Source organism: Orcinus orca, chromosome 8 (genome assembly GCF_937001465.1).
Source record: "Orcinus orca chromosome 8, mOrcOrc1.1, whole genome shotgun sequence".
Lineage (NCBI taxonomy): Eukaryota > Metazoa > Chordata > Mammalia > Artiodactyla > Delphinidae > Orcinus > Orcinus orca.
The window spans coordinates 9,684,960-9,709,310 of record NC_064566.1 but is presented as its reverse complement, the minus strand read 5'-3'; the positions used below and the strand labels follow the sequence as shown (position 1 = coordinate 9,709,310).

At 62.9% G+C, this 24,351-nt stretch overlaps 1 protein-coding gene across 6 annotated transcripts in view; it reads left to right on the top strand.

Annotated features, from left to right (window-relative positions):
- The window catches only part of DAGLA (diacylglycerol lipase alpha), a 62,448-nt gene extending 38,097 nt beyond the window's left edge, over positions 1–24,351 (top strand). For 5 of the 6 annotated variants that reach the window (XM_004264193.3, XM_049713403.1, XM_049713404.1 and 2 more), the window contains 16 exons: positions 423–561; positions 4,380–4,467; positions 6,361–6,495; positions 7,097–7,174; positions 9,063–9,187; positions 12,849–13,002; positions 13,589–13,672; positions 13,787–13,864; positions 14,334–14,414; positions 15,263–15,405; positions 15,726–15,794; positions 16,130–16,202; positions 17,404–17,600; positions 18,410–18,539; positions 19,054–19,241; positions 20,678–24,351. In XM_004264193.3, coding sequence (XP_004264241.1) covers positions 423–561; positions 4,380–4,467; positions 6,361–6,495; positions 7,097–7,174; positions 9,063–9,187; positions 12,849–13,002; positions 13,589–13,672; positions 13,787–13,864; positions 14,334–14,414; positions 15,263–15,405; positions 15,726–15,794; positions 16,130–16,202; positions 17,404–17,600; positions 18,410–18,539; positions 19,054–19,241; positions 20,678–21,629 — 2,714 coding nt within the window. In that variant the 3' untranslated portion in view covers positions 21,630–24,351. The remainder of the gene's footprint in view (positions 1–422; positions 562–4,379; positions 4,468–6,360; positions 6,496–7,096; positions 7,175–9,062; positions 9,188–12,848; positions 13,003–13,588; positions 13,673–13,786; positions 13,865–14,333; positions 14,415–15,262; positions 15,406–15,725; positions 15,795–16,129; positions 16,203–17,403; positions 17,601–18,409; positions 18,540–19,053; positions 19,242–20,677) is intronic. The other variant, XM_033414148.2, reaches the window with a different exon arrangement.

Below are 24,351 nucleotides of genomic sequence, written 5' to 3'. Positions count from 1 at the left end.
AACCCTGGCGTGGAGGGCACAGGGCCAGGTTAGACAGGGCAGCCCTGGGGTGCAGGGAACAGGTCAGGTTAGAGAATAGGAAGCTCAGGCACTGTGAGAGGGAAACAGTTTCCATGAGGACGCCAGGCAGTCTGCCATACCCCCTTGGGGAACCCTGGGTTTCGGGGGCAGCAGCAGGCACAGCGCTGCCCAGGGCTCCCGAAACCCACACAGCTGTCTGCTCGTGCCAAGGATGGGCCTTGGGGTCACAGCTCAGCCAGGGGGGACGGCTGTGTGGCCAGAGGCTAGGGCCAGGGCCTTTGGAGCCTTGCTCTTGGGCCCCAGAAGCAGTTGGGGGTAGGGAGGCTGCAGTGCCCCTTCTTCAGAGCCAGAGTGGTGTCCCCAGCACCATGACCCTTGGCTTCCCACGGCCGCCTCCACAGGGATGGTTGTCTGCAACTGGGTGGTCATCCTGAGTGTCTGTATCACCGTCCTCTGCGTCTTCGACCCCACGGGCCGCACCTTCGTCAAGCTGAGGGCCACCAAGAGGAGGCAGCGCAACCTGCGGACCTACAACCTGCGGTCAGTGGGCCGGGCGGGCGGGCGTCCCCCGCGGGGTTTGCCGACGGTGGACAGAGGCCGGCCCCACGCCTCTCTCCCGGCGTCTAAACCTGTGTGAGCCCCGGGCGCCGGCCAAAGGCTTACCTCAGGTTCCTGGTCTGTAAAGTGGGAACCGCAGTAATTCCTGCCTCGTGCTCTGCTGTGAGGTTTAACGGAGTGATTAACACCGTGCTCATGGGAGGTTCGTGCTCAGTAAATGGTAGCCACTGTCATCATCTTCAGCGCTAACAACACGAGAGTCATGGTAGGAAGCGCTCGGACGGCGAGCCAAGCATTGCATGTATTAACTTACAGTAGCTCGCCGAGGTAGCTGTTAGCGTCATCCCCGTAATATAGAGGAAGAAACAGAGGCACAGAGAGCTTATGTGAGTTGTCTGAGGTGACACAGCCGGTAAATGGTGGGGCTGGGGTCAAGCCTAGGCAGCCTGGCTTTAGAGCCCTTGCTCTTAAGCACTCGGCGAGGCTGCCTCTAGGGTTAAGGGGCTGGAGGAGGTTAACCAAGGAAGGCTTCCTGGAGGGGAGATGTTTTGCACAGTGTTTTGGAGAAGCGGGGGAGGCCGTGCCATGGCAGAGAAAATGCTGGAGGACGTCCAGGCACATTCACAGGGTTCCTGTTTATTGAAAGAAAAAGAGAGGGGGTGCTTCCAGGGTGGGTCACAGTGACTCCTATATATTGAGCTTCTGTTCTGCATCAGGCCCTGCACTGAGCCCCTTCCGCCATCCGTCTGTTTAACCCTTTTGCCAACCCTGGTGCGGTTGTGACACCCATTCTACAGATGAGGGGTCCAAGTCCCAGAGCGGGCAGGTCACTTGCCCCAGGTCAGGCTGGTGGGGAGTGGAACTGGCACTCCATCCCCAGCCCAGGGCAGCAGGGTCAGGAGCCCTCAGCCAGGGGAGTGTGCTGCCCAGGCCCCCACCCCACCCTCGCGCACCTCTGTGTCCCAGCTCCCCTGGGCCCTCCGCGTCAGCTCGGCACTGTAGCCAGAGCCTTACCCGTGCCTGGGCTGGCCACCTCCCAGCCCCAAATGCCAGGTTTTGGAGCCAAGGCCCCGGAGCCTGTCGTTCCTCCGGGTGCAGCTGGCCATGACCACCAGTACCATTCTGCTCATTCCAATCACATGCCCCCACCTGGCCTGGTTTCTGGGCTCCTGGGGCCCTGGGGAAAAAACTCTCCCCTCCCCAGCTCTGGGTAATTGCCTTTGGGGCCCAGGGCAGCCAACGCCTTTGCACTTGGGAGTTGTCGGTGGCTGTCATCTGAATTAGAACGTTTTCCAGCGGTGCCGGGCCCTGTGTGGGTAGTGAGGGTCCTCGAGCTCACAGGTCCCCACCTGTTGTGGTTTGTCCAGCTCTCGAGCGGGCTTGGGAGGGCAGCCCAGGCCACAGCTGGGCGGCTGTGACCACCTCTCAGGCTCTTCCCCACTCGCCCTCCCTCTGCTCTGAAACCAACAGACAGTTTTTCTAACAGGGCCGTTTTCAAGCCTGCTGACCCTTCATCCGCTTCCAGGTTTGGGGCTGTGCACAAGCCCTACTGCCTCACACCAACGGGTTATTTTAGTCTCTGGGAGTCAGGGAGCTGTTTAAGTCCTTTGCTCTTTCTCCTTCCAGTGAAATCTGCTGGGGTTTGGGGTGGGTTCTTCCCACCACTACTTCCTGGAAGCCTGACCTTGGATCTTTGCGGAAGGAGTGTCTGCCCTCCCTTCGCTTTAGTGAGCCCCAGGGTGGGGGATGCTGGATCCATGAACTTTCTGTCCAGACTTTTTTTTTTAATTAATTAATTTATTTTTGGCTGCGTTGGGTCTTCGTTGCTGCGCATGGGCTTTCTGTATTTGCAGTGAGTGGGGGCTACTCTTCATTGCGGTGCACAGGCTTCTCATTGCGGTGGCTTCTCGTTGCAGAGCACGGGCTCTAGGTGCGCAGGTTTCAATAGTTGTGGCATGCGGGCTCAGTAGTTGTGGTTCACGGGTCCTAGAGCACAGGCTCAGTAGTTGTGGTTCACAGGTCCTAGAGCACGGGCTCGGTAGTTGTGGCGCACGGGCTTAGTTGCTCCACAGCATGTGGGATCTTCCCGGACCAGGGTTCGAACCCGTGTGCCCTGCATTGGCAGGCGGATTCTTAACCACTGTGCCACCAGAGAAGCCCACTTTCTGTGCAAATTGAGTGTGTCTCTCCCTGTCTTGCTCTATGTAGCCTAACTGATGCTTTATGCCAAATGTGTCATTGGCTCCATCTGCCCCCTGGTGGTCATAAAGGGTACTGCAGTAGAGTATACAGCACTTAACATCTGCCGGAGGGAAGGGAGGAAATTCTCTTCGAATGTTTAAAAGCCAATTTGGTTAGAAAGGGTTAAAGAACGTGATGCTCTGGGAACTCAGCTTGGCCAGCATGCTGTCCTTTCATCAAGTCCCCAGTAGGGGGGACGTTGGCTTAGGATGTGAGGCTGCCCAAGTCCCTTAGGGCTGGCAGGTCCCAGAAATAGCAAATCCCTTGCACCGTTTCCTAACCCCCTCCTGTAGCCCTGGAAGTCTCTGTGGCTTTCCCTGTCCTTGTGGCCCGTGGCCCGTGGAACCAGGGTTGGGAGCAGGAAGCGGCCCTTAGTTGCAAAGAGGAGCCGAGAGTCAGGGGAGGGGGGACCCGGTCTGTCACTCCTGATGGATGCTAAGTGCCTTGCAGGCACCCAGGGCCACCCGTGTCTGCCCGTCCTGACCACCCAGCGCCAGGCTCTGAAGGAGCTGAGGGGAGGGCACGTGTCACGAAAGCAAGCCAGCCCCTCGTGCTCAGTCTGGAAATTTACTTTTTTTTTTTTTTTTTTCCGGTACGCGGGCCTCTCACCATTGCAGCCCCTCCCGTTGCGGAGCACAGGCTCCGGACGCGCAGGCCCAGCAGCCATGGCTCACGGGCCCAGCCGCTCCACGGCATGTGGGATCTTCCCGGACCGGGGCACGAACCTGCGTCCCCTGCACTGGTGGGCAGACTCCCAACCACTGTGCCACCAGGGAAGCCCTGGAAATTTACATTTTTAATATTGGATCTGTTATCTTTATGCTCAAAACACACCGACTTCTGGGCACCCAGCATTGGAAGGGTCTCCGTGGATAATCGGTCAATTGCTCTCCCTTTGGGTGCAGACTCCTGGGTACCCTGACTCCCCATCAGAGCAGCCAGACCCATTGGGGCTGGGGTTGAGGGTGGAACAGACAGGGGCCAGCCATGCAGATGAAAGGTAGGGGCCCTCTCCCCTCTAATGCAACAGATCCAAGGAGTTGAAGAATGCAGAGCCTCATTCAGCCCCTTAAACTTCCCCAAGCAGACAATGTGAGAAATCCTTTCTGAGAGGGGAAACAGGTCTCTCCGGCAGGTCTGCTCCAGGCCAGGAAACAAGTCGGCAGAGAGGCCAGCACCCTGCCACCATCTCCCAGGGCTCTTGATTTGAGCTTTTGGAGTGGACCGCAGGGCAGCCCCCAGTTCAGGCTGCCAGCTCTGAAGCCCCCAGAGTGTGCTGTTGTCAGTCTGCCAGAAGTTGGGAGCGTAGGCCCTGGCCTCGGCCAACAGTGCACCATCTCAGGCCATCAGGAGCCCCCCAGGGAGAGCCCTGCTGGCTGATAGCCAGGTCACTGGCCGGCCAGCCTTGGCCGGACCCAGGCCTATTCTCCCCTAGACCCTCCTACTGGGGAGCCCTTTGCTGGGGTCCTGGGAACAGGCTGTCCTGTTTCTGTAATGCGGGCCCAGCTCTTCTGGCCGGGCCCCCTGGCCTCACACATACCAACTCTCCCCCACTGCAGGCACCGCTTAGAAGAGGGTCAGGCCACCAGCTGGTCGCGCCGGCTCAAAGTGTTCCTCTGCTGTACTCGGACGAAGGACTCCCAGTCAGTAAGTACTGGGAAGTCGCCGTCCTGGGGCTCACATCCTGCTGTCGGCAACTCAGGAGGCTTCCCTCCGCAGCCCTGCCGGGTGGGGCAGGAGTGAGGTGACAGCCTGCTCCTAAGAGGACCTGTTACTATTCACTGAAGGACTCCCTCCAGCATGTGAGACAGCCAACCCCTTGCTTTGTCAAGGAGACAGAAACATGTGAAGACCTTTTATCCACCCCCTTGGAACTCAAGAGTTTAGTTTAGGAGAAGAGATACTCAAATATCAGGGCAACCCGAAGACAGAAAAGCAGCATCTCAGCAGCTGCAGGTCCCTCTGGAAGATCCGTCCCTCGATGCGCACTGTTAGCCTTCCGCACCCGCCAGGGCGCTGCGGGTCAGCGGTGGGTGGCCCCCGGGTTGGGGAGGGGAGGCAGGGCCCTTAGGGGTCATCTAGTCCCACCCTTCGTTTTGCAGATCAGGCCGCTGAGGCCCAGAGAGGTGGAGTGACTTACTCAGCATTGCACAGCTAGTTAGTGGCAGAGCAAGTGAGGTCAGGAGACCACTCCTCCCCAAGCCAGACAGCAGGTGCCCTGCATGGCAGCCCCCGGAAGCCTTGAGTGGCTCCTACCCACTAGCAGCCCATGGTGAGCCGTGGAGTGAGTAATCAAGCGTAAGAAAGTCCCTCCCACCCCCAGAGGTTCCCTGGTGGGTGGGAAGCAACCCCCCCCAACCCCGGGGCTCTCGGGGGAGTCTGAGGGGTCTCAGCTCAGGGCGTGCAGAGGACACACCCACCCCTCCTGGCAGACAGCTTCAGGGCTGGCGTTGGAGCCTGGGGAAAAAGCAGAACGTCTTTTCTCAAAAAGGCCGGGGCTCCCCAGAACCTAGGTCCCATCAAACACTGACGGCCTGGGGGTCAGGTCAGGTCAGGTCCAGCCCAGAGAACGTTTTGCTCACCTCATGCTGTGTTGCTTAAAAATTTGAATTGGTGGCCAACAGGTACAAATCAGGAGAGTGTAGGGAAAGTCCAGTCTCTAGGCTTGCCCGAGGCGGGCCTCTCACAGCAGCGGCAGGCCCTGTTTGGCCCCGTTGGGCTTTTGAGTTCGCAGCCCTTGATTCGTCCTCTCTTGCATGTGCCGCACACTCAAGGGTGAGACCCAGCGAGAGGAAGCCAGTTGCCATGAGTTTCTTCCCATCGCAGCCTCTCCTGACCCGTCAGGGAAGAGGTTCCAGACTCAGCTTGTCGTGGGGCAGGGCAGACGGCACTCTGCTGGAAGGGCTGCGTCTGTCTGCCTTGCCTCCCGCCCCCAGGCCCCAAGCACGGCTGTCCTGAGAACAGAGCTGGCAGGACAGCTAGGGGGGCCAGTGGCCCCAGGTCACATGCCCCTTCTGCAGGCACATGGTAGGGGTCCCTGAGCCTACAACTGTGGACAGGTCGGGGAGGGGGCCTGAGACCCAGGGCTCCGTACAGCCCTTAGCAGGGCATTCAAGGTCACAGCTGGTGGGAGGTGGGAAGAAACTCAGTGTGGGGAAAGCAGCCAGGAGCTTAGTTTTGGCTCCTCTGCTAGAGAGAAAGGCTGAAGGAGAAACAGGCCAGGCCCAGGCCTTGATTCCTAGTCCTGGGGAAAGAGCAGGAAATGGCTCCCGGGGGCATCTGTGCGGGGTAGACGGTGCCCAGTGAGCGCCGAAGGAGAAGGGTCAGCCGTGTCTGGGACAGCCTCTGCCGGGTCTACAGGGGCCCGGAGCCCAGGACAGGGCCCTCAGGGTCACGGCTGCAGAGGGCCGCATGTGGGGGGCTGGGGGGAACTTGCACAGGGGACCCCGAGCAGACACCCAGCCCCGGACGTTCACGCCCCGTGTCTCGTCCTCTCTCCTGCTCCCCTGCCGCCGCCTCCTGCCTCCCTGGACCTCGTAGGACGCCTACTCGGAAATCGCCTACCTCTTTGCCGAGTTTTTCCGAGACCTGGACATCGTGCCCTCCGACATCATCGCTGGCCTGGTGTTGCTCCGGCAGCGGCAGCGGGCCAAGCGCAACGCCGTGCTGGACGAGGTGAGCACGCGGCCATGCTCAGGCCACCTCCCCGCACCGCCCTCCTGCCGGGCCCTCCCTGCCACCCCTGCTGCCCCCCGGGTTCCGCCCACCCTCTTGGCCCAGGAGGCCACCCTTTGACGTTCACTCCCCTCCCTTCCCCAGCTCACCCTTCACCACTCATGGCTCTTGCTTGAGTGGCTTCCCTCTGCGGGGCCGCAAGGCTGCCTCCAGGGCCCCAGGGGACGTCTAGTCACAGGGGCCCAATGAAGCATCCAGCCCCACGTTCCAGCCTCTGCGCCTGCCTCTCCGCCCTACCCCAGCCAACACACCAGTCCTAGCTGGGGTCTCCCGGCATCCCATGCAAAATACATTTTCTCCCGGCCTGGGCTAGCGACATCCCAGGGGATTGATGCTTTGGGTGGAAGGGGAGCAACTGGAGATATGAGGAGACCTCAGATTTTGGAAAACTGGCCAGGTCATGGAAGAGCTAGAAACCACACGCCCCTTTGGGCTCTCAGGCCCTGGGGAGGCAGGCAGGGTGCAGAGCTGGGGGCCTGGACCCCTTTCTCAGCCGTGCAGCTGGGCCCGGGGCAGTCACCCTAACGCGCCTATCTTCCAGGCCAACAATGACATCCTGGCCTTCCTGTCTGGGATGCCGGTGACCAGAAACACCAAGTACCTCGACCTCAAGAACTCGGTGAGTCCGAGCCACCCGCCTCCACCCCGTGCCGGCTCCTCTCCCTCTGCCGGGACGACCTGAGCAGACCACCTGCCCTGGCAGCATTGGGCACACCTGCTCTGCGCGGGTCCCCCCTCAGCCCTCCAGGCGGCCCCCCTTCTCAGTTCACGCCCCCTTCCTCCCGAGTCCCCCCCAGCGGCCCCACCCCCACCCCTGCGTCACGCTGGTTCTGCAGAAAAGGCCCCTGAATCGGCCTCTCGGTGCTCAGAATGCTTGGTCCTGGCCTCCTGAGATGATAAAGGGCTTCAGGAGGGTGAGCTGTTGCTATTATTGCCATGGTTGTTACTGTTACAAAAGGCAGCAGGACACAGCACTTTGGTATCCAAGCTTTTTTGAGTAGCAGAACCTCTTAAGCGCCTTTAGGAGAAATCCGGTGTGTGTGTCCCAGTAAAGGAGCGCCTCGCCCAGGGCTGAAGCTGCAGCCGGAGGGCCGGCCCTGCCCCAGAAGCAAACCGATTTAGTGTAGCCGGGACCCCTCTGAGTCTGTTCCTGCAGCAGCATAAACGGTGCTGGGCCTGCCTTTCACCCAGAGCCCCGGTGGGGAGGGGATGAGCCATCCTGAGCCCCATTCCCTGCACGGCGCCAGTGGTGCCAGTCGGGACAGCGTTAGAAAGGATTCATCCTTCACAATCTGAATCCCCTGGAAAAGCCTGTTCTCCGTTTGCCCCCGCTCCCCAAAATGGGCATTTGTATCCTTTCTTAAAATAGCCTGTCCTCCCTGGTGGCGCAGTGGTTGAGAGTCCGCCTGCCGATGCAGGGGACGCGGGTTCATGCCCCGGTCCGGGAGGATCCCACATGCCGCGGAGCGGCTGGGCCCGTGAACCATGGCCGCTGAGCCTGCGCGTCCGGAGCCTGTGCTCCGCAACGGGAGAGGCCGCAACAGTGAGAGGCCCGCGTACTGCAAAAAAAAAAAAAAAAAGAGCCTGTCCGTAGCATGTGCCCAGAGCAGCCTCCCGGGGCTGCCCAGGCCCGCTCTCACCACGCCCTCTCTCGCCTGTGGGGGGCAGGGGAGGGGCAGCTGAGCCTCCAGGTGCCAGCGCCCCGCCCTCCTGCCTGAGCCGAAGAGGATCCCTCCCTCCTCCAGTGCTTTCCTGGAGAGCAGACACCTCGGGCCCTGATGAAGGTGCTGTTTGTCTCACTTCACAAGATGACTAATCACTCTCTTCACCTTTTACTAGGTGACTAATTCCCTCTAAGTGCAGGAGTCCCCAGTGCCTGGGGCACCGGGACACCGGAAGCCGCTTTGCTGGGATACCTGGGCCTCCTTACCTTCCTGCAGCCGGTCCGGCTGATAACCGCCACCGGCCTCAGACACCAGCTTTCAAACGGGCGCCTTTCTCAGAGATCCCAGTCTGCCCAGACGCCCTGACGGTGGGCCACTGGTCTGGTCCCCAGTCCATGTCTCCAGGGCCCGCCCTGCTGCTCTGTGGCCTGGGCAACCCCCTCTGGAGGGTCCGGACCTCTCAGGGTTAAATCACCCTTCCCGGGGGCCTGATTGCCGAGGTGGGCGATGGTCGCGGTAACCTCCCCCTCTCTTCCCTTTTCGGGAAAACGGGCGAGGAAATCGATCCAGCGCTCTGAGTGCTTTTCTGTCCCCAAATCATTAATTTCTGAGATTGGTGCAATGGGACAGGTCTTAGGAGGATTCGTGCCCTGGTTGCATGGAGATAATTAGGGAAATGCAATTATCTGGAGGAGCTGGTCCTCCAAGGTGGGGGTGGGGGTGGTCTGCAGCCCGTTGGGAGGGCAGCTCCTGCCTCCATCCTCCATCGAGGGGAGCCCATGGGCCCTGAGGCTACAGGCAGGAAGGGCAGGAGGTGACCTCCCTCTGCCTCTTCTCTTCCAGCAAGAGATGCTCCGCTACAAAGAGGTCTGCTACTACATGCTCTTTGCCCTGGCTGCCTATGGGTGGCCCATGTACCTGATGCGGAAGCCGGCCTGTGGCCTCTGCCAGCTGGCCCGGTCCTGCTCGTGAGTATACCGGCCCGTCCCCCTAGCTAGCGGCATGTGCAGAGGGGCTGTGGTCACGATGCCGGGCCTGCCCATGGGGGGCTCTCCCTAAACGGACTGTACCTGCTGCCCTGCCCGCTGCGGCCCGCGTTGCTTCTGTCCCGCACCATCTCTGGGCCTCAACCTTTCTAGTTCGGTGTTATCCCTGGTTGGGGAAGGGCGTGGGCTTTGGAATCACACGGTATCAGGTTTGAATCCACGCTTTGTCACTGGCAGCCTTGGGCAAGTCAGTCTACCCCTGCAAGCCTCAGTTTCCTTATCTGTAAAATGGGGATGTTTGAGAGGACGAAATGAGACATTGCCCAGCATCTGACTGTGCAGCTTACCCCTGTCCCATCTCTCTCCCTGCCCCCTCAACTACTCCCCTCTGCCCGCATCTTCCTTCTCCCGGCTCCCTTCCTGTGCTCTGCCTTTCTGGAAGAAAGGCCTTTCCCGGTTGAGCCCCAATCCACAGAAGCCTCTGGAAGGGCAGCCAGAAGGCCCTTTGTGAAAGGCTCCAGCCCTCTTCACAAGGAGTTGGCAAGGCCTCAGCCGGGTGCCGCCCTTAGCCCACCACCGGGGGCCGGGGTGGGCTCTGCTTTCCTAAGTGGGCCAGAGGAGGGCTGGGCTCCACGAGGGCCCCTCCCCTTCTTTGGTGTCTCCATGCTCTGCCCAGGCCGGGCAGAAGGAGGACAGCTCCCTGGGCTCCCTGTTCCGGAAAGGCTGGCACGCTGGGCGGGCAGCTTCTGTTCCACTACCGCCCTTGGGGCACAAGTAGCCACGCCCTCCGTCAGCGTCCTTTTCCCAGAAAGCTGGACGGCTCTCAGGCTTGTCCTCACCATCCCCCAGCGACTGACACAGCTGACCAGGGCATGCCCACACCCCTCCCCGTCTTTGCCAGCCCGCACACTGCTTCTCCCCCCCGGCATCCTTGGGAGCCCCTGCAGCGGCTGAGAGGCTTCTCCAGATGAGCACTGGGCCAGGAGTCTTGAGACCTGGGCTCCGACAGCCCTGCTCCATTTCTCACTGGCAGAATGGGGACGTCATTTGTGCAGGCAGTGTTCGTCCTGCCCACCTGTGGGGTATTTCAGAAGCCGGGGAGTCACTGGCAGCCTGGGCACTTGAGGGGCTCTGCAGACAGGAGCGAGGCTGCACTTGCAGCAGCTTCTCAATGCTGCGGGGGGAGGAAGCAGAAGGACCTCAGACCCCGTGAGGGCTCCGTGAGAGCCCGGTGCCCTGGGGGGCGGAGAAGAGGCAGGCCTGGAGTCCCGGCCTACAGCCAAGGGTGTCAGGATGGAGGCCAGAGGGCCGGGCTCCCTTTTCTGAGTCCCAGCCTGTCCACAGCAGCCCAGAGTCCCAGCACTGGCTGGAGGAAGGAGGGCAGCCCACCTGCCTCAGGCCCAGGCCCTTCACCTGGAGTGGTCCTGCCGTCCCACACAGAGCATGGCAGGCCATGCCTGTCTATGGCCCCGCCACCCTGGGGACACCCCACTCGGCTCCAGCCCTGCCCTGGACGTGTGGTCAGTCTCCTATGGGCAGGAGAGGCCCTGCCATGGGCCAAGCGGGTCCTCAGGCTCCCAGGACCTTTGAGCCCCTCAGCGCCCCAGCCTCCTCTAGGCGGGAGTGCTGGCCTCGACGGTGCCGCAGGCCCCTCCCTTCCGGGCTGCTGGCCCCGCTGCTCTCATCGGTTCCCCTGGCCCTCAGATCACTCACTCAGGGGCAGCCTTCTCCCTGGAGAGAGGTTGGGTCCCTATTGTGTGCCAGGTGCTTCCTGCATCTTGGGCCTTTGATCCCACCCCAGCCTTGTAGAGTAGCTATCAGCACCTGCCCACCAGGCCCTCGCGGTCAGCAAGGGCTACCAGAGCAAGGATTCACGCCCGGGTCTCTGTCTCCGAAGACTGCCTACACTTTGGCAGCCACCTGCTCGGTGCTAGAGGGTGGGGCTGAGGTTGCAGAGGGGCCACAGCTGCCTGAAAACGGGAGCCTGGCCCACAGGCCCAGCCCTGTCCCCACTTGGCCCAGCAGTGGCGGGCGAGGGGTGTGGGGGTCTCCCAGAGTCAATGGAGATGGTCGCCCACCCCAAGCCTGGTCGCTTCCGAGACTTGGCTCGACCCTGGGTTTTCTCCGCGAGGCCTCTTCCCACTGAGGGGTGTGTATCAGTCCCTCAGGCGCTGCTCGGGTGAAGACAAACCTCTGTGCATCACCAAGATCTAGGATTCTTAGTATCAATAAAATCTCAGCCGTCAAGCCAAGAAAGCAGGCGGACACAGGTCACATGCTCTCGGGGCTCCAGGGCCCCATCCGTTGGTTGCCGGCCCCCTCTGGTGGCCCGAGGAGCCGCTGCACTCGAGCTGGGTGCCCAGCTCAGCCGCTCAGCTGTTCACTTTGGGGAATCCTGCTGGGTGCCTGGTGCTGGGGACGTAACTGTGAACCAGGCAGAGCCAACCCTGCCCTGTGGAGCCCACCGCCTGGTGGCAAGGCACAGACAAGGAAATGCAGCCCATTGGAGCACGTCAGTGTTTTGGAGAAAAATTAGGCTGTCTGTGCTGTCAGGCTTGGCAGGGGCAAGCTATGTCAGATGAGGTGGCCCAGGCGGCGGACCTCCCATAGCATAACATTTGAGCAGAGGCCTGAAGGACTGAGGGATCTGGCCACACAGAAACCACGAGAAGAATGTTCCAGGCAGAGGGAACCACGGTGCAAAGAGGCTGAGGCAGGAATATGGCCAACGCCTCCGAGGGGAGTCGGAGGCAACAGGCCAGAGGACCAGGGCCAGATGGGGCAGGGCCCTCGGCCCTTGCAAGGACTCTGGCCTTTATACTGGACAGGAAGGGCAGCATCGGAGGGTGTTGAGAGCAGTGACGTGGCTTGACGTATATCTTAAAAGGTCACTCTGGCAGCCATGTTGAGAACGTAAGGGGCGAGTGTAAATGAGGGAGACCAGTCAGGAGGCCCCTGTGACACTCCAAGGCAGGGATAAGGTGGCTCGGAGCAGGGTAGGGGGTGGCGGCGAGGGCAAGCGTTCGGAGTCCAGATCTGAATTTGAAGACAGAGCCAGCGGACGTGCTGACGGACTGGTGTGGGACGTGAGGTGGGGTGAGGACCCGATGGCGATGGTGCCGAGCGTGGGGCTGAGCTGCGGAGCACAGGGGGCGGGGCCTCAGGGACTGGGGCCTGGAAAGGTTGCAATCCTGTGGGACATCTGGGAGGAGGTGTTGCACAGGCAGTTGAATGTGAGCAGGTCTCTGGGGCTTATTGGCGCATAGGTGGTATTCAAAGCCCAAGACTGGATGAGGCCCCAGGAGCGAGTGTTGCTGGAGAGAAGAGGAGCTCCAGGGCTGACCTCTGGGTCCTCAGTGAGAGGACGGGTGCAAGGAGGCTGCCCCGAGGGAGAAGCAGCCCAGGAGAGAGGGTGCCTCCAGCCGAATGGGGAGAGCGTTTCAAGGGGGAGGGCGAGTCCCACTGGGTCTTGTGCTGCCGAGAGGCCGAGTAAGATGAGGGCTGGGCCTGGCCCGGGCCGGTGGAGCTTTGCAGGGGAGGCCTTGGAGAGGGGGTACGGCTGCAAGAACCAGTTCCAGAGAGGATGGGGGAGACCGCTGCTCCGTCGGGGTCCCTGGCTCTGAGCCCTCTGCCACCCGCCCAGGTGCTGCTTGTGTCCCACACGGCCCCGGTTTGCCCCTGGAGTGACCATCGAGGAAGACAACTGCTGCGGCTGCAACGCCATCGCCATCCGGCGCCACTTCCTGGACGAGAACATGACCGCGGTGGACATCGTCTACACCTCCTGCCATGATGCGGTGAGGGACTGGGGCGGGCTTGCCAGGCTGGTGCAGCGTCCCCCCAGCCTCGGTCCTCCACAGGCCACAGGAGGCAGGCAGCGCTGCGGCCTGGAGAGTGTACGCCGTCCCCCTCAGCGGCAGGAGCCCTGGGCTTGGCTGGCACGGCCGGCCGAAGCCTCCAGGCCTCCCCTCGCTGGGCAGACCAGAGATGGGCCGCCTCCTTCCCCCCACATCCTGGCCTGCATCCGCTCCGGGGCTAGGAAGTGGACCCCAACCCCGCACCCGGCACTGGGGCTTCCTGGCCCCAGCCTTTGGGGGAAGGAATTGAGAGGGAAGAAGCTGGAGGCACTGGGGAGGGGGCAGCCCCTCAGGACTGAGCAGGCAGGACGGCAGTACTCAGGGCACCCGGGTCAGCGGAATTAGGAAGGCCGGGTAGGCTGTGTGCCGGGTGGGGAGGGACCTACTGTGGCCCTTGCAGGCGTCAGGGGCCCAGTGGCCAGTGGAGCCAGATTCCCGGGCCCTGAAGGAGACCGGCTTCAGTCACTTGCCCAAATCTGCCTCCACCCTGGGGGCCGTTCAGGCTCATGCGCCGCCCTTCTCCTAGGTCTATGAAACCCCCTTCTACGTGGCAGTGGACCACGACAAGAAGAAGGTGGTGATCAGCATCCGGGGAACCCTGTCCCCCAAGGTACGCTGCCCAGTGACCCAGCCCACCCTGTGGACCCCCTCACAGCCCCCGAGGGTGCCCGCCTCCTTTTTCCCGTTCTCAGTCCCACCCCTCACCGTCCTCTCTCCCCACAAGGACGCCCTGACAGACCTGACCGGTGACGCCGAGCGCCTCCCTGTGGAGGGGCACCATGGCACCTGGCTGGGACACAAGGTACCCCTCCCCGTGGGCTCCCCCGGCGGCCCCTGGCCTTCTCCTCTCCGCTGCCAGCACGCAGGCCTGTCCTGTTGGGGTGGGGGCTCCTCCGGGGTCACTGGGCTCACCAGGAGAGACTGTTCAGAGAGGTGCGGATTCGTCTGGCAAGTCCACTGCCCCCCACTTGCCAGGACCCCCACAGCCCTGCCCGGCGCAGATCCTGTCCCACAAGAGCTCAAGGAGGCAACTGGGAAGAGATCTCCCTGGTTCCTATTAGGCACACCATCCCCGTGAGCCTCAGTTTTCTCATCTGTGAAATGGAAATGATGTGATTTAAGTGTCCACCAGCGCCCCCAGCCAGCTTGTCGTGAGGACCAAAGGGGGAGATGGGAGGGACAGGGTTAGTGAGCTTCACATCCCTGTGGTTTTGCTGGTCCCTGACAGGCCTCCCTCCCTCCCTGTGACGCCCACCTCTGTTCCTCCTCAGGGAATGGTCCTCTCCGCTGAGTACATCAAAAAGAAGCTGGAGCAGGAGATGGTCCTGTCCCAGGCCTTCGGGCGAGACCTGGTGAGGCGTTTTCCATGCCATGAGCCCTTGCCACACCCAGCGCGCCCTCCCCCAGGGCAACAGACTGGGGACAGGACAGGTGAATGATGGAGCCTTCCCTGCAGGCCAGGCTCCTACACTCTCCTTCCATCCCTGGCTCCCAGCCCCCTCCTCACTTGCTCAGTCCCTCCCACCCCCTCTGGCCCTTTCTTCTTTTGTACCAGCTCCTCTTGAACACCCCTGCTCAGCCCCACGCAGTTGTGAGCACCCGCTCGGTGCCAGGCACTGGAGGCTAAAGATGGCTCAGTTCTGGGGCTTCCAAAATGTTGAGCAGAATGAACACAGAAGATAATTGCAGAACAGATAGAAGGGGTGCTGCTCTGGTTGAGGGCGATCTGGGCCTGCCCACTGCCCATTCCTCCCTGTGCAGGCAGGCAGCTCCTGAGGTGCTCCTAACTGCCCTTCCCAAAGCCAAGCAGTCCCTGGCCTCAGGAGACCCCAGTCTAGTGGTTGGGGCACAGGGATGGGAGGAGCTGACCAAATGATTATAATAGAGTGTAATCATTATAGTTAAAGGTCTATCTCAGGTGCAGATGCAGTATCTAGGAGGGAGCAAGCCTCTCCTGGAAAATCAGGAAGGGCTTCTCCAAGGAGGTAACCTCTGTGCAAGGTTTTGAAGGATGAATAGGAGTTTGTTATATAGTCTCCCCAAGAAGTTGCTCTGTGGGGGCCTAGCTTGGCCCTTCCTCTGCCCCAGCAGCCACACAGCACAGACATGATCCCAGGACTCTGGGAAGCCCCCTCTGCCTCCCTGGTGTCAGCTTGGCAGGCAGCGGGGCAGGACTCTCAGGGCTTCTCTCGGTCCCCAGGGCCGCGGAACCAAACACTACGGCCTGATAGTGGTGGGCCACTCCCTGGGCGCAGGCACCGCTGCCATCCTCTCCTTCCTCCTGCGACCCCAGTACCCGACCCTCAAGTGCTTTGCCTACTCCCCGCCAGGGGGCCTGCTGAGGTGAGCAGTCTGGGGCCTCAGACTTGGCTGGGGGCGACTGGTGGACAGCGCTGGGAGCTGGCTTGGTCAGGGGGCTAGACTGGGCAGTCTGGGTTCCAATCATAAGGGAACCCGGGAACGGCCTGGAGAGTGGAGGCGGGGGTTCTGGCAAAAGCCAGGTGGACCCTGGGATCTAGCCCCAGCAAAGCCTTGCCGACGGGATAGGCGGGCAGGGAGCAGGCAGCCCCGCTCCCCAGAGGGTCTTGGAGTGCTGGAGCCGAGCCCGCTCGGGAACACCGTGCCCCTCCCCTGCCTTGGCACCCCCTCGGCTTCCCTTGCAGCGAGGACGCCATGGAGTATTCCAAGGAGTTTGTGACAGCTGTGGTCCTGGGCAAAGACCTTGTCCCCAGGCAAGTCGCTCCCTCGCTCCACCTGCCTGGCCTGGGCTGTTCTGCCACCTCGGGGCCTCACCCAGGTGCCCCGTCTCTCTCACTCAAATTCCCACCTCCTCGAGGGACCCCCAGAACCCCCCCAACTCAGGAGTGCAGGGTGAGAGGGCAAGGTCGGCCCGCCCTGCCTGGCCTCCCCTTCCTGGCTGGGCCCTGCCGAGCTGCAGGCTCCTCACCCGCCCCGTGACCCTGACGGCCTGGTCTCCTTGTTCCTGGGAGCCCTGCTGCCCCTCACCCCGCTCGTCTCCCCGTCCTGGGCCAGCTCAGGCTGACGGCCCGACGGCTTCCTTCTCCAGGATCGGCCTCTCCCAGCTGGAAGGCTTCCGCAGACAGCTCCTGGACGTCCTGCAGCGAAGCACGAAGCCCAAAGTGAGCTCACTCCCCTCCCGGCCGCTGGGGCGCCCTGGACTCTGGGCTCCCCATTGGTCTTCTGCCCCACCTGCCCCTCGGCCCCCTCGCCACGTGAGGCCAGGCTGGAGTACGGTTGATGTCTTGGGGACCTCAAGCCATCAGGCCCTCAGCATCTCCGAGCTCGCGCCATCCGCCCCCTACTTGTCCTTGTGCAGATGGGGGAACGGAGGCCCGGGGTGGGCAAGGGACTTGCTTTTGCTCACACAGCAAGTCGTAACGCAGTCAGGACTGGAACCGAGGGCTCCTGAGTCCTGACTCCTGCGGCACAGAGCTGCCTGCAGTCGGGACAGAGCAGTCCCGAGGTCAGTGCTCCGAGTGTGACGGGAAGGCCTCCTCCAAAGCCCACCGCGATCCCCAGGCTCGGGGAGGCTGGAGGTCGCCGGGGGAGGGGCTCTGGGGGCAGTTGGTTCCGGTTTTCCCTGCGGCTGAGAGAAGAGGACCAGCCCTCCCTAACCCCTCCTCAGGCCTGCAGAGGACACTGGGGGCTCTTCCTGTAACATGGCCTTCAGCGTTCCAGGCTGGGGGTGGGCACGCTGCAGCCAGGCGCCCCGAGGCGGGCAGGGGGTGGCCGGCCAGGCCCAGCAGGGCCTCTGTGCCCCCAGGCCCGCCCTCACCCCATTCACCCTCTCAGCCCAGTTGGGACTGTTCCCAGCCTTGGTGCCCATGACCATCTGGCAGGCAGGGCACCAGGTGCTGGGGTGAGCGGGCAACGAAGGCACAGGAGGAGCCTAAGGACATGGAACTGCTCCACTCAGACCCAGTCCTGGGTGCCTGTCAGGCCCAGGAGGCAAGTGGCGGGGAGCCGCCCCCGATGTGGCCGGGCCTGGTGGGTGCAGCTGGACTGAGCTTCGGGGTCTGTTCTGCCTCTGACTTATGAGACGACCTAGAGCAAGGGGCCTGTTTCCCCTCTGCTAGATAAGCGGCTGACTGGTGTTGCAGCCCTGAAGTTCAGCCATTCCACGTCATCTGTCCTCGGCACCTTTTCGGCCATCGTGGCCGCTGGACACCTCAGCCCCCGCCTCTCCACTGGGCGCTGCCCTTCCCTCTGCCCCACGGCCATCCCAGCTCCCCCCCGTCCCCTGTGAGCTCCCCTGAGCACCCCCTGCCCACCCGGGCAGCGCCACTCAGCTCCATCCCCCTCTTCTCCCTGTCCCCACAGTGGCGAATCATTGTAGGGGCCACAAAATGCATCCCCAAGTCGGAGCTGCCCGAGGAGCTGGAGGTGACCACCCTGGCCAGCACGCGGCTCTGGACCCACCCCAGTGACCTGACCATCGCCCTGTCCGCCAGCACCCCTCTCTACCCCCCCGGCCGTATCATCCACGTGGTCCACAACCACCCAGCAGAACAGTGCTGGTAGGTGCTGCCCGCGCCCGGTCAGCTGGGACGTGGCGGCAGCCAGGGCAGGGGGGTGGAGGGTGGGGCCAGCCTTCATTCTGTCACCCTTGGGGCGTAGGTACAGAGGCTGGTGACGGTGGCCCAGGGCGCCCACAGCAGGGTTGCCCCAGCTTCGGGCCCTGGAAGTGCAACGACAGGCCAGTCCAGAGCAGGACTCCAGGCTCGTCTCTTGATGGTCCCGGTCTTCGTCCCCAGTGTCACCCTTCCCTAGTGTCCCCCAGGACAGCTGTCCCCACTCGCATCCATTTAAAAGCAGACGCCCTGGAGGGTCACCCTAAAGCCCTGGCCAAGCTCACACCTCAGTTGTCACTTGGCATCGCGGCTGGGATGAGCTGGTAGACAGCTGGCGGGGGCAGGAGAGAGACCAGGAGAGGGCGGGTACGGCGACCTCTCCCACCTCACCCCCCGACCCCTTCCCGCACTCTCAGGGGGTTGGGCTGCCTCCTCGACAAACGGCTTGCGAGCCGGGACCCTCCCTGGGGTGGAGCAGGTATGGCCCAGGCCACAGGCAGGTGACAGCTCAAGGTCAGGCTTTCCAGCTCCACGTGGCATAAACGTTCCTGGCTGCGGAGGGCTGGTGGCGAGGGCTGAGGTGAAGCAGAAGCAAGGAGCCCGGGGACACAGCCCTGCTGGTCCAGCCGGACAGGGCGTCTCCAAGGCCCCCCCACCCCCACCAAGCCAGGGCAGAGAGCAGGGCCAGGGGCCTGGGGGCCAAGGCCAGGCTGCCCCCCACCCGCCAGCTTCCCTCTGGCCCCTGTGCCCCTCAGCTGCTGCGAGCAAGAGGAGCCCACGTACTTTGCCATCTGGGGCGACAACAAGGCCTTCAACGAGGTGATCATCTCGCCAGCCATGCTGCACGAGCACCTCCCCTACGTGGTCATGGAGGGGCTCAACAAGGTGAGCCCCACGGCGCCTGGCTGGCTGGGTCTCCGTCCCCATGTTACTCACAAGGGTGCGACGCTCCCTGGACACTCAGTGGGCCAGGGAGCCCACTCGTTTCCTGGGCTCCACACCCGCCTCTGTCCACACCACCGTGTGGTCCCATGGTGGGTAGGGGCTAGGAGACACCCAGGAACCTGTCCCTGAGGCAGGCTGAGCTCAAACCCTGAAGGCCACCTGGCACTTGGCGGACACATGGCCAAGCAGGGGCAGCCTTGGCCATTGCCCGGCCATGGAAGGGCCGACCGCAGGGTAGGAAAAGTCCAACCTGTCCCATCTGTGGGGTGGGCGAGGCACGATCACAGGGCCTGGCCCCGACCTTCCCGGAGGAGCCGGGCCCCGTGTGGGGAGGAGAGCAGGCCCGGCTGACCCCATGAAGCTCTGCTGGGCCTGAGAGGCCTGGCCTGCTGCCCTGCCTCCACACGTGATTGTCACCCCTCCGCCACCACCAGCTTCCCCGTCCTGTCCCCAGGTGCTGGAGAACTACAACAAGGGGAAGACGGCCCTGCTCTCTGCTGCAAAGGTCATGGTGAGCCCCACGGAGGTGGACCTGACTCCGGAGCTCATCTTCCAGCAGCAGCCGCTGCCCACGGGACCACCTGTGCCCGTCGGGCTGGCCCTGGAGCTGCCCGCCGCAGACCACCGAAACAGCAGTGTCAGGTGAGCGCCGTTGCCCCGCAGCCCCGCCCCAGAGGGTGTGTGCGGTGGCCGCGCGCGTGCTTCCAGCGCGCGAATGCTTGTGAACGTGTGCATTCTGTGTACGCGCCGGGCCCTCGTATGTTCACGCCACTCTGTACACGTGCACGGGAGGGATTGAACTTGCCTCCGCTGCTTGGGGTCTCTCCTGCTCTGCCCCCACTGTCCCCCAGCCCGCCACCACTGAAGCCCATGTGGGCTAGCAGGGATCTAGGGACCACAAACACACAGATTCACTCGTAGCTGTTTAGACCCAAACAGATGGACACCCAGGCACTTACACGCACGCACGTATTAAAGCTGACACGTGTATACACATGTGTTCACAAACAGTAGCTCTAAGTGCACAGAGCCCCATACAGACAGACTCACGTATAGAACACACACCAAGACAGAGGCCAAGACGCTTGGACACAAGGACACGCTTGTGTGGGCAGCCATGTGTGTAAATGGTGGATGCACCTGTACCCAGACCCAGCCTCTCAGATACATGGGCCGACTGACGTACAGACGCCTAATATGCAGGCTGCACGCAGAAACACAGGCGTGTACACGCTTCCAGACGCAAACACACCCCACATTCACCCGCACTCCTTTGGGGGCTGGGCTCTGAGGTCGTGGCTCCTGTGGTGGGTGGGGATCCTCCTGCCTTTCTGGGACCCTTCCCGCCCAGGTCCTGGGTCCAGGTTACAGATCTGGCCTAGAGCCTGCTAAAGAAGGCGGTGGCTGCTTCTTGGCCCTTGGTGGGGACACCTGGACTTCTCTCCCTATCTCACAAGCATTTCCCATAGCGGCTGCATGACCAGATGGGGGAGCCAGTGTCCGTTCGCAGCTGCAGTGACTGCTGCGTCCCGCACCCTGGCCCTTCACTCACTCCCTGCAGGCCTGTGTGCGGAGACAAGGGGCTCCAGGGCCCCATCCAGCAGAGGGCTACACCCCATGGGAGAGGTGGGAGGAACCCCCGGGTGAGGAAGGAAGTGATAGGAGCTCAGGAAGGGGCCCAGGGGGGTGCTGGCCCGGGGGTGGGGTTGAACCCAGCGGGGGCGGCTCTGGGCCATGCTCTCTCCCTCCCTACCTTCCCTCCTTCCCTCTCTACCCTTCCACCTCTGCCTCCAGTGACCTGGGGCAGCCAATCTCTCTGGGCCTCAGTCTCCAGGTGGGTACAGCGACGTCGGTGCAGTGATGGGCACCAGTGCAGGCCCCCGGCCCCCTCTCCCCAGCTCAGCCCTGCATCGACTCTCTTGTCTTCTATCTTGGGGTCTGGTTTTTAAAAAGGAGGGCTCCCTGTCCCCAGACTATTCAACCACTTTCCCTTCCTCCCCCTCCCCAAGCTCCCTCCCGCTGGGGAACTAGGGGTGGGCCCCCGCCCCGCTGAGTCTCACCCCTCCCTGCCCCCTCAGGAGCAAGTCCCAGTCTGAGATGAGCCTGGAGGGCTTCTCGGAGGGGCAGCTGCTGTCCCCTGTGGCCGCGGCAGCCCGCCAGGACCCAGTGGAGCTGCTGCTGCTGTCCACCCAGGAGCGGCTGGCGGCCGAGCTGCAGGCGCGGCGGGCGCCGCTGGCCACCATGGAGAGCCTCTCGGACACGGAGTCGCTGTACAGCTTCGACTCGCGCCGCTCCTCCGGCTTCCGCAGCATCCGCGGCTCGCCCAGCCTCCACGCCGTGCTGGAGCGCGACGAGGGCCACCTCTTCTACATCGACCCCGCCATCCCCGAGGAGAACCCATCCCTGAGCTCGCGCACCGAGCTGCTGGCGGCCGACAGCCTGTCCAAGCACTCGCAGGACACGCAGCCCCTGGAGGCCACCCTGGGCAGCGGGGGCATCACCCCCGAGCGGCCCCCCAGCGCAGCCGCCCACGACGAGCTGGAAGAAGGGGGTGGCGGCGGGGCAGCCCCCCGCAGCGGGGAGCTGGCGCTGCACGACGGGCGCCTGGGGGACTCGCCCAGCCCTCAGGTGCTGGAGTTCGCCGAGTTCATCGACAGCCTCTTCAACCTGGACAGCAAGAGCAGCTCTTTCCAGGACCTCTACTGCATGGTGGTGCCCGAGAGCCCCACCAGCGACTACGCCGAGGGCCCAAAGTCCCCCAGCCAGCAAGAGATCCTGCTCCGCGCCCAGTTCGAGCCCAACCTGGTGCCCAAGCCCCCAAGGCTCTTCGCTGGCTCGGCCGACCCTTCCTCGGGCATCTCGTTGTCGCCCTCCTTCCCACTCAGCTCCTCGGGCGAGCTCATGGACCTGACACCCACGGGCCTCAGCAGCCAGGAGTGTCTGGCAGTGGACAAGATCCGGACTTCCACCCCCACCGGCCACAGGGCCAGCCCCGCCAAGCAGGATGACCTGGTCATCTCGGCACGCTAGCACCCCAGGAGTTGCTGCCCGCTGAGGCCCGGGCCAGAGCAGGCGGCTCCTCGGGCTTCTGGTGGCTGCCCCCCAGGCCGGGCAGCTTTGAGGAGAGGCCCCCACGGGGCCAGTGTAGCCTCAGGCATTGGGCATTGCTGCTGAGCTGGGGGTCCGCATCCCTACCTCAGCTTTGGAACCCCCAGAGCCAAGGCAGCTGGGATCTGGGCCCTCCAGATAGGGAATGACGGGGAGGGGCGTGGAGCAGGGAGAAGCCTGGGGCAGCCTGCCAGGTGGACAGGGCAACACTCCGCCCTCTCAGCCTGAGTGCCCCCCACAGGGCCATCCTGGTACCTCCCATTCCGGGACAGGCCATGAGTACGCTGACTCCCCGTCACTGCCCTCTGGCTGCTCTCCCAGGATGGAAATGGAGAGCGGCCCCCTCCCCACGTATTCTCATCTGTGGTCCAGGCTGGCATCTGCCCTGGCCACCCCCAGATCTGGTGCCTGCTGGCCAGCCCCCTGGGGTGACCCCCCCACCAAGGTGGCCCGCAGTGCTGTGTATGTTTACAGAAGCTGCTGGGCTGGGCTCAGGATGTGTCCTGGGCTTGCAGGCCCCCGACCCCCGCTGCAATCACGTGTTTAGTAGCCCTCTTCTGGGCAGGCAGGCACCAGCCTCCACAGGGCCCAAGGCAGCCATGGGGCCTGGAGGGGCCTCCAGGAGGGTGTGGTCAGGGCCGTCCCTTCTCTGCCTGATATCCCTCATGCTGATCCCTCTGTCGATGGGTCCTGGGTGCCCAGGCGCGCCCCGTTACTTCCTGGCCTGCCTTCTACCCCCGGGGATCCTGGCCACTCAAAGGGTGGAGGGCACAGGTGTGACCACCCCTGCCTGCAGAGTCAGTGCCCTGGAGGGAAGGAGGGCCCCACCAAACCCCCTTTTAATCACCTCCCCCCAGGCCTAGGCACGCCAGGCCCTGGGCTCTGCAGCCAAACACGCCTCCACTCTGCACAGCTGCCCCGCCCCGCTGGCCTGGGCTCTCTGCTGGGAGCGGGCCTCTCTTCCCTCCCACCCACAATGTCCTGTTGGCACTAAGTAGAGCCTGGCGTGGGGTATTGTGGGAGCCGGCTAGAGACCCAGGAGGGCCAGGGGCCCTGGGGCCATCCCAGTTTAGCCTGAGGCCTCCACAGCCCACACTTGGGAGGGTTCCTTCCCTGCTGGCTTGGAGAAGCAGCGGGGAAGTGGAGCCCCTGCCTGTCCGCAGAGGCAGAGCGGGGAGGGGGCGCATGCCAGCGCGGGGCGTGTGTGTGCATGTGCATGAGTGTGTGCCGAGGAAGGGGCTGCTGGGGCACCCTCCCCGCCCCGCCCGCTCTGCCTGCCTGCTGCCCCTCCCAGCCTGCCAAGAAAACAGGCAGCAAACATGACGGGCACCGCGCGGCGGGGGCCGCGGGACGAGCTCGGCTTCGGACACGGCCCGTCCCCCTCGTCTCGCCGGCTGCTCTGACCCCTGGTTTGGAAACCTGGTGTGTGCCGAGGCGTTGACCGCCCGCTTGTGCCTTCATTTCCTTGGAGGCAAGGTCCCACGACTCTGGGCCCGCCCATGGCCTCCCTGGGTTGGCTAGGCTCCCCTGACCAAGACCCCCGTCTCGTGATCACTGGTACCTGGGACCCCTGCCCACCCTGACACATGGGGACAGAGACCTGGGAGCTGGGCCTCCCTCACCCTCTGCGACTCCCAAACTTCATCAGCCCCATCAGGCTTCTGCCCCTGCTGGGCCCACCCACTTTTCCCGCAGAATCAAGACAGAATCAGTGTCTCTTAAAGTTTAAAAAAAAAAGACAAATCATAAATCAGAGTAAAGTTCCAACAAGCACCCCAGCCCGTAGCAGGGAGACTTGGGGTCTGGCCTTTTTTTTTTTTTTTTTTTTTGGCGGTACGCGGGCCTCTCACTGCTGTGGCCTCTCCCGTTGCGGAGCACAGGCTCCAGACGCCCAGGCTCAGCGGCCATGGCTCACGGGCCCAGCCGCTCCGTGGCATGTGGGATCTTCCCGGACCAGGGCACGAACCCGTGTCCCCTGCATCGGCAGGCGGACTCTCAACCACTGCGCCACCAGAGAAGCCCAGGGGTCTGGCCTTTTAACTCCTCCTCCACCAGGGTGGGCCTGGGATCTCTGAGGGGGCGTGGTGCCCACCCATGCCCAGGACTGAGCCATCAGGGACAGACCCCCCACCCCCAGGGCTGCAGCCGCACGGGGTTACAGGCTTGGGGCTGGGGCAGGCTCGGACTCAGCCCTGGATGCTCCAGGGTCGGCCCACATCTCACCCGCCCCCTCCCCGCCTCTCCCCTGCAGGATGGGCCTGCTGCGTGTCTCTCCCTTCCTCTGCACACCACACTTGGGGGGTCTGAGCCACCCCCCTCAGCCCAGCTCGGCTCAGACCGACCCCCACTCTGTCCCCCAGACCTGCAGCACAAGGTTTCCCGGCTGTACGCTGGCCTGTCCTCCCAGGGGCCCGGGCGACCTCCATATGCAATCGGTAGTGAGCCCCTGGGCCCCGCAGACACTCATGCACTGTACGTGCCATTCTCCCATGACTTTTTTTGTACTTAATGTATGAAAGATGCAAACTAATATTGCTGTAAAAAGGAGAGACAAATTAATATAGCTTATTCTATAAATATATCTGTATATAAAAGTTTTCTGTATATTGTATAGAGCTGTGTATAAACTGGATGGAGAAGCACA